At 47.5% G+C, this 9,371-nt stretch overlaps 1 protein-coding gene across 1 annotated transcript; it reads right to left on the bottom strand.

Annotated features, from left to right (window-relative positions):
• Positions 1 to 3,147: 3,147 nt before the first annotated feature.
• Positions 3,148 to 7,237, bottom strand: LOC115901413 (prostate stem cell antigen-like). The gene is made up of 3 exons (XM_030944069.1): positions 7,186 to 7,237; positions 4,859 to 4,963; positions 3,148 to 3,359 (listed from the first exon to the last, which is right to left on the bottom strand). Exons 1-3 carry the CDS (start codon positions 7,235 to 7,237, stop codon positions 3,148 to 3,150), a joined length of 369 nt encoding a protein of 122 aa, XP_030799929.1.
• Positions 7,238 to 9,371: the final 2,134 nt, after the last annotated feature.

Below are 9,371 nucleotides of genomic sequence, written 5' to 3'. Positions count from 1 at the left end.
TAAACTATCTCACCACCAAATCATGGAATCCTGGAATACCTTGGGCTGGAACCCCTCCACCATGGACAGGGATAGTTCTCACTATCCCAGGTTGCTCCAAACCACATCCAACCTGCCCTTGGACACTTCCAGGGATGGGGCAGCCACAGCTTCTCTGGGAAAACCTGTGCCAGGACCTCACCACCCTCCCAGGGAAAAATTCCTTCCCAATATCCCAATATCCCTATCCCAATATTCCCAATTTCCTCTGACAGTGGGAAGCCATTCCCTGCGTCCTGTCCCTCGAACCCTCATCCAAAGTCCCTCTCCAGCTCTTTTAGCCACTGAAAGCTCTCCCCAGAGCCTTCCCTTCTTCAGGCTGAGCAGCCCCACCTCTCTCTGCCTCTCCTTATAGGAGAGGTGCTCCATGCCTGTCACAGACATATTTTTTATGAAAAATCCTTTTTTTAGGATTTTTCCTGCTGAAACTGAGGAGTTTCAACAACGAGATGTAGACAATGGTTATCTGCTGCTGTGGAATGCAACAGGTGGATCCGTGATTGGTGTCCTGTGGACGTTTAGATCCGGTGACCACTCACAGCAGGGCTGGTTCTCGCTCTCAGTCGAGCCAGCTGCCTTTGTTATCATTCTTTCCTTTTCTATTCTTAGCTTAGCTAGCTTCTGGAAACCTTTCCTTCTTTTTCTTTTTAGTATAGTTATAATGTAATATATATATATCATAAAATAATAAATCAAGCCTTCTGAACATAGAGTCAACATTCTCGTCTCTTCCCTCAACCGAGAACCCTTGTGACCACGGTCACACATGCCATCCTACCTGTGCAACTTCCAGACACATCCACAGAGAGGGTTTATCTATAGGTAAATCCAGATGAGAATCACTCAGTGGTCAGTCCTGGTCTTCTTCAGAGCAGAAATTGGGAGAAGAAATAATCCCTTGAGCCTCTGAGTGTTTAGACATTGGGTCTCAACCACCAGAGCTTGGGAAAGCCGCCTCTTGGCTCTGGGAGGAAACTCCTCAATTACATGCTCGAGGAAGTAGATGGCATTGCCACAGGACCAAAATGTTAAACTAGAGATGAACAGCCCCCATTTATACTCCCCTGAGGTATAAATATATATTTTGGGGACAAATTCCCAAAATTCCCATCCCTGGAAGTGTTCAAGGCCAGGTTGGATGGGATCTGAGCCACCTGGTCTAGTGGAAAGTGTCTCTGCCCATGTCAGGGCAGTGGAATGAGATGATCTTCAAGGTCCCTTCCAACCCAAACCGTTCCATGATTTTAGGAATGTGTTTGACTGTTCCAGAAGCTGGAAGAGGCTGTTTCACCCAACTTCCCTGAGGACTCCAATGGCTCTGGTGCCACCATGCCTTGGCCACTTAAATTCCCAGTCTCCAGAAAAGACCACTGCAGCCAAATTGCTTGTTGGGAGTGGCCTCTGGATGTGGAATTGTTTCAGAAAGTGCACACAGGGCATTAAGGGTGTCAGGGACATCCTTGCAGGGCAAGGAGAGGCTTCCCTGGAATGGAGAGCTCATGGAGTTAGTCATCCATGCAGAAAACCTACAGGAAGACTTACAGGTGGACAAGCCCCTTTTCAGAGATATGACTCAGGAGGTTTGGAAAAGCCAGAATAAATCACTGCACTTGTCCCAAATCCTCCCTTCACCAATAACCAGATTGGATTCCTATAAACAAGGTGGCTCATTCTTGATTTCCTCCGGGGAAACCCCTTCCCAGCTTCCTACAATTAGCAGCTTCCTTACAATTAGCCCTGCATCCCGAGGATTTACGAGCTTTTCACAACAGCAGATGGTGTCATTAGCTCCTTTGACTTCCTCCCAAATGGGATTTTGACCCTTGTCCCATGGCTATGGATCCTCCAGGTGACTCATCCCCCCCCCAAGGGAAATAATTCCCTGTTATTTCAGCCTGTGGATGTTCACATCCTTGGCAGCTCCAGCAGGTTTTCAGGTAGAAGAGAGGAATTTGGGGCTCTTGGCCAATCTCCCTCCCCTTTTAATCCTTCAACTACTGCTGTCCTGACTTCACATCTCCTTAAATCCTGCTCTCCCACCCAGGGCTTTCCCAGATTCACTCTCTATATTTTCCTCCTTGTTTTTTTTTACCAGATCTCTTCACATAGGTGTAGCTTGGAAAAGACCCCCGAGAGTTTCTCTCAGGCCTCTTTGTACAGAGCTTTACCTGCTGCCTTTGACCTCCCAATGCCAGGTAGGAACATCTGAGTTTATATCCATAAAATAAATCAGAAGGAGAAGGCATGGAATAATTTTGAATCTATAGCCACTGAGAGGGGCCGTTACTGTTTACGAGAGATGTTAAAGAGTCTGCCTGTACTCAGACACCTCATGGGTGTTCAATCTCAAACCACTGAAACACTGATCCAGCCTGTCCAGATCCCTCTGCAGAGCCTTCCTGCCCTCCAGCAGATCAACATCCCACCCAGTTTGGTGTCATCCCTGAGCTTCCAGAGGGTGGTCTTGACCTCCTCATCCAGACCATCAATAAATATATTGGACTGACCCCAGTACTGATCCCAGGGGACACCACTGGTGGCCTGCCACCAGCTGGATGTGGCGCCATTCCCCACTACTCTGTGCCTGGAATCCAGCCAGTTTTTAACCCAACCAAGAGTGCGCATTCCCAAGCCCTGGGCTGCCAGTTTTTCCCGGAGAACATCATGGGAAGCAGCATGACAGGCTTCCCTGAACTCCAGGGAGATACATCTGCAGCCTTTCCCTCCTCCTCTGAGGCGGTTACCTGGTCATAAAAGGGACTTCAGGTCACATTGCACAGCAATGACCTGGGCTGGACATTGGCCAGACATAACACACCCACCTGCAGCTCTGCTGTGGGCAGAAATAGATGACAGAGCAATAGACACAGTTGGTGGAGAAATAACTTTATTTTAGGTGTTGTGCAGATAACATGAACACACATTTCCTTATCTGGTAGCACTGGAGCTTTGCAATGAGATTAAAGCAGAAGCCATCATATGGCAAAGAGTTGCCATCAGCTCCCGGGGTGCTGGGTGCCCAACACATCCCACTGCTCCTGGTTAGGATTCCTGTTATTAGAGGGTTGCTCTGGCACTTTCTGTGGTCATGGGAGGCATCTTTGCTCCTCAGAATTTGTTGTTGAGGATGGTCCAGAGCACTCCAGCCGCTATCCCTCCGCCCAGCCCGTAGCTGGACCTCACGCTGCCCGCGGCGTTGGCGTTGCAGAGGTCGCTGCTGCAGCAGGAGATGTTCCTGTTGCCCACGCTGAAGTCCTGGTAGGATGGTTCACATGAGGAGTCACATCCCTTGCTGATGACGCTGAAGAGCCCCACAACACCTGGGAGGAAAGCAGGACCATTAGGGTTAGCCTGAGATTCAGCCTTCCACAAGCCAAGCCTTGTGGAACTGAATAATGGGACGCTCGTTCTGCAGGACAAAAATCGGAATCGCAGAATGGTTTGGATTGTGAAGGGACATTCAAGATCATCTCGTGCTCAGGGACACCTTCCACTAGGCCACTACCCCTGGGAGGAAAGCAGGACCATTACTACAAGGATCCAGTACAAGCCAAGACTTGTGGAACTGAATAACGGGACGCTTGTTCTGTGGGACAAAAATCAGAATCACAGAATGGTTTGGATTGGGAAGGGACATTCAAGATCATCTCATGCTCAGGGACACCTTCCACGAGGCCACTACCCCTGGGAGGAAAGCAGGACCATTACTACAAGGATCCAGTACAAGCCAAGACTTGTGGAATTGCAAAATGGGATGCTCATTCTGTGGGACAAAAATCAGAATCACAGAATGGTTTGTGTTGGCAGGGACATTCAAGATCATCTCGTGCTCAAAGATACCTTCCACTAGGCCAGGCTGCTCCAAGCCCTGTCCAACCTCTCCTTGGACAATTCCAGGGATGGGGCAGCCACAGTTTCTTTGGGCCTCACCACCCTCAAAGCAAGGAATTTCTTCTTAATATCCCATCTAACCCTGCCCTCTCTCATGTGAAGCCCAATCCCAAACATTGTTGCACGGAGCCTTTCAACACCTGGGAAATTATGGAAACACGGCTATTCCCATTTCAGATGGCACAGTTATTGTTTGATTTGTTTCTGAGAGGTACAGCCCATTTTTGGCAATCGCTGGTTACCAGCAGATTTTGACCTCCAGGAGGTTTGACCCATTCTCCTCCAGGAGATCTAAAATCCATTCTGGGCACCAAATTTTTGCCACGTGCAACAAATAACAAAGAGTCCTACAACATCTTGGCTCTCCTGCATGTGAATGTCATGGATTTGCGCATTCCCAATTGGGATAATTCCTACTGGAGATATCCCATCTACTGCCTGACAGAGAGGAGCTTAAATGTGGCACTGGTAGGTTTTGTGCCCCAGGTCCAAGAGCAACTCAGCTGTTGGCACAGATCTGGACAGGGCACACCAGATTTAGAACAGGAGGATAAAATCTGAGTTTTTTCAAGTTTTCCCACAGACACAGAGACGAAATTTTGTCATTTTAGTTGATTTCACCTCAAATCAGCACCTCCTAACTTCACAACCAGGTTGGACCAGGCTCAGCCCCTCCCATCCTAATTCATGTTTGCAAATATCGCAAAAAAAATTAACCATTGCCCTTGCAGGCAAATAATTTTTGGTGCTGTGAAAGAGAAATAAACCTAACTTTGCACAAGTGAAAGACACTTGCACACTGAGGTTTGCTGGCCCAAACCACCTGGTGTATCCAGACTGAGTGAGCCCGGATGGGACACCTGAGGCTGGGAAGAGGTTTGGCTCCAACATCCCAACTAAGACATTTTCCACCCCCGCTTTTCCTTACGGATCACGTCCGTCTTGCACACGTCGCTCTCTCCGCACGTCTCCACCGTCTGGCAGTTGGAGCTGCTGAGCTGACGGGTGCAGTTGTAGCACTGCAAAGATGAACCTGCAGGAGACCAAGAGGGGTTAGAAGAGAAATCAGGGAATAATGGAATGGTTTGGGTTGGAAGGGACTTTAAAATCATCAAGTTCCACCACTTTGCTGTGGGAAGTAACAACTTCCAGTTGACCAGGTTCCTCCAAGCCCCATTTAATCTGGATTTGGATACTTCCAGGGATGGGGCAGCCACAGCTTCCCTGGGCAGCCTGATCATTTTTTTTTTTACCACTCTCATTATAAACAATGTCTTAATTATAGTTAACCTAAATCCACCCTCTTTTAGTTTAAAAAAATTACCCTTTATCCTATCTCAACGGGACCTCTTAAAAATTTATCCCCAACTCTCCTGGAGCCTCTTTAGGCACTGAAAACGACTGTAAGGTCTTCTCGGTGTTTTCTCCAGGGTGAGCACCTCCAGCTCTCCCAGCTCCAGAGGAGAGAGGCTCCAGCCCTCAGAGCATGGAGACCCCCATGGAGACCTCCATGGTCTCCTCTGGACTGGCTCCAGCAGCTCCACGTCCTTCTGATGCTGGACCCCAGAACTGGACCCAGCCCTGCAGGTGGGGAACAATTCTGCACCTCTCATGTATCTTCAATCTATCCAAAACTCTCCAGAGAATTCAACCATAGGGAAGCAGGACTATTCCTGGAGATCTTCAAAGGAAGGTATCTCCTCTGCTTTGGAAAAAAATGGGTTTTTTCCTTTTTGTTTTGTGGATAATAATATACCTGGTTGAGGTGGGAGCCAGGTTTGGCAGGTGCTGGAGATATTTTGGATGTACTCAGTGCAGTGAGGGAGCAAGAGGAGAGCAAAGGGACAGCAGGGCTTGAAGAGGATCATGGAATGGTTTGGGTTGGAAGGATCATCAGGAACACATCCCTCCAGACCAGGTTTCTGCAAGCCCCATCTGACCTGGCCTTGAGTGAGGGATGAAGAAGGAAATTGCAAAGCCTCTTCCAGCCCCTTGTCTCAGTTCTTAACTTTTGACTCGCCCTTTCCATCACGCCCTCCTTGAAATTAAAGGGCAAATGGCTTTCACCCCTCTCTGACCACCCCTCATGGAAATGCCGCTCCACAGGGGATGGAAATCAGTGCTGGCCACACCTGCTGGGCTGTTCTGTGCATCCAGCAAAGGCAGGAAAAACCTGGCACCTCCCCTGGTGAAAAATTGTCCTCAAAGGAGTGAGATTAGGGTGTAATTACCTGTTCCTGTCACCTACTTGTGCCCCAGGGTGTCACTGGAGCCTTGCAAGTGTCAGTTAATAAATACTTATATATATATATATATATTTCCTTGAGCCCCATGACCACCAAACTTGCATCTCAATACTCATTTAGGACACTGAAAAGCCCTGTTTGGAAATTAGTGATTGAAGGAATCAATTTGAGGCACTTGATCTCCTTCTGTCCAAGCCTCCCTGGTGTAAATGACTGATGCAGTCACAGAGGTGAGGAGCCAACCCTCAATTTGTCTGAGTGCTGCACTGTTCTCACTCTGATCTGAATTTTAAAGCAGTAAAAGTCAAATTTTGAGTGTTTTGATGAAAGCTGGCAGGGAGAAAGTTCTGAGGGCTGTGCAAGGCCCTTCACAGCTTATTCCTTAAGAATCCTCTGCTGACTGAAAAACTGCCCAAATTTGATTCTTCTCTTCTCTGGTAATAGGGAAAAGCTGCTTTAAACCCATTTTTGTTTTCTTCTCAGTGAGGCTGTAAAAACCTGACATTATCTAAACCCCACCCATTCAGTCTATAAAATAACACATCATGGCATAGTCATTTTTACTGCCCTAATAAAATTCTGAAAATCTGAGCAAAGTTGGGGTCCGCTTTTGAAAGGATGAATCAGAAAAAAAGTTGGTAGAAAACCTTGCGTAAATGTTGCAATTTTGATATCCTGGGAGGAAGGAAAATAATCCTCCCACCCCACTTAGTCCCTCCCCTTCCCCCTTAATTGTATGATCTGGCTGAAAAGAAATTTGAATTTTGATTAATTCAGGATTCAGGATTTGTCTTTCCTGGAAGCTTCTCTCCCCATCACTGGGGTCCCACCATCCCCATGTGGGATGTGCATTTTTCCCACTCAACATCCACCCAAAGGGAGATACCTTGGGATGACAACGTGCCAACATCTATCTCTTCCCTCCTTGCCAAACCCCACCACAAATCCTCCTTCCAGACTGAAAACCTGCAGGGAGGGATGGGAGGGCAGATCCTTTGTGGGGTCTTACCTGAGTCCACGCACAGGAGCGCTCCCAGCAGGAGCACAAGGAAAGCCTTCATCTTGGAATAACCTGTCTTGGGGCTGCCTCTCTGGGTTGTTTGCTCCTGGGGCAGGTTATATATCCTGGGAGGCCGGGCGTGCCCGCAAGGTCATCCCTGAGGAGGGCACCTGAGGGAGCTGCTGGCAGCACCAAGGGAGGGATTGCTTTGTGGGGTTGGGATATTTGTGTTTGGTGCCTCTCCTCTTTCCCTGCCACTCTCTGGGCTCCCCTCCACCCCTGCCTCCCCTCCTACCCTTGGGCAAAGTGCTCACAGGAGTGGAAAAAGCCCCAGATTCTTCCCTCCTACCCTTGGGCAAAGTGCTCACAGGAGTGGAAAAAGCCCCAAATTCTTCCGAACAAGGGCGGCCTTATGCATTTCTTCAGAACCACTGAGGCTGCGGTGGCACCCCGTGAACGAGGCTCTCCACCCCCAGCGCCACCCTGAGTGGAGCCATTGTGTTTAAACTGAGGACAAAATGTTCTTTGAATCAACAGCTCCGGGTATTTATCTGCCCGTGTGAGTGATACTCGTGATAACAAGGTATGTGGCAGGGAGGTACGTGGGCAAATTAAAAGTGCATTGGCATTTCCAGGTATTGAGGGGCTCATTCCCCCTCATCTGCATTTGTTTTCACTTACAAAGCAATGGCCAGCTCTTATTTTTGATGTTTGAAACCCACAGGGACTTTGTGCTGGGTTTATTTGGTGTTTTGAGATGTTTCATCTGTGGCTTGGCTCTCTTTGTCTGGCATCGGCTGGGTACAAGTTTGGACACTTGGCTTAGAGCAGATGCAATGTCAACAACCCAGGCTTGTCCATAAAATGCCACTTCCCCATCACAGACAGGGTGAGCTCAGCCACATTCCAGCCTGGAGTGCGAATGTTTGCTCTCGTGGGTTGAGCAGAGTCCTCTCCCTTTCCTCACACCCTGTGACCACTTCTCAGGACCTGCCAGGGCAAAAGAAAACAGGGTTTTTGCTAAATTCAACTTGTAATTTTTTTTCCCCCCCTGGGATCTTGGGATTAGTACTGTGCATTTCTCTCCTTCAGGGATTTATTCCCATGCAACTTTTCCAAAGGGTGTGCGAGTGGATCATTTATCAGTGGCTGTGGGATGAAGGATACAGACTAAAACTCCTGCCCTGACTTTGTTGCAGATGCTTTGACAAATCCTAATTCCTTCATGGGGATCTTAACCACTTCCACTTGCATTCTTCTGTGTAAAAAATACCTAAAAAACCACCCCAACACCTTTTTTCTGTGTCTGCTGGCTTCTGCCTCATCATTTTTTACAGCCCATTTCATTTATAGCCAAGTTTTATGGATAAAAAACCCAATATTTTTTAGGCTCTGGAGTTCCTCATTCAGAGGAATTGAAGGTTATTTTTATTTTTTAATCCCTCAGGACTGTCCCTGTAGGGTTTGGCTTTTTGTGGTAAGGAAGAAAAGGGCTGAGGGGAAAAAACCCACTCCCTATCAAATCCATGAAGGCCTGGAATTAAATATTTCTTTAAAAAAGCATTAATAAGGAAGAAAAAACTCTTTCCATCTTTCCCAGTACAATTGATTTTTATTCTTTTTCTAACATCAACCAGAAAAACTCAAAACTTGTGGTGCTGTGAGAGACTCTGACAGCTGAGAGCTTCTCCATGCCCCAGTCCTGCTTGCCTGAGGCTGTGTGAGATCCCAGGAATTCCTGTATTCTTACATAAATTGTTGATTCTCAGAGTATTTTGGGAAACTGAAGTGCAATTCCTGCCTGACTCCTGAAGATGGCAAACGTACCCCATTATAATTCCATGTGCATTAACACACAGTTATCCACAGGACTGGGTGTATGAGGTGTTGTTTTCTTTTCCTGAGGTTATAAAATTCCCAATTCATCTGCCTGCATGGAAAAGATGATCAATTCCCACTGGAAATCTTACGATGTCTGCAAATCCCTTGGAACCTGTTTTTTTTTTTTATTTTTTTTTTTGCTGTCACTGCAGATTCCTGATGAAGCTCTCTGTTTGGGAAGGGGGAAACAGGAGTTGATTATTTGCTCTATCCTGGTTCTGGATTATTTGCTCCTGCCTGGTGTCAGGAAAATGGTGATGGATCATGGTATGATCATGGTGTCATGGATCACATTGAGGAGCAGCCATGAGCTG

Source organism: Camarhynchus parvulus, chromosome 2, assembly GCF_901933205.1.
Source record: "Camarhynchus parvulus chromosome 2, STF_HiC, whole genome shotgun sequence".
NCBI lineage: Eukaryota > Metazoa > Chordata > Aves > Passeriformes > Thraupidae > Camarhynchus > Camarhynchus parvulus.
Note: the sequence above shows the minus strand (reverse complement) of the source record. Positions and strands in the feature narration are given on the sequence as shown.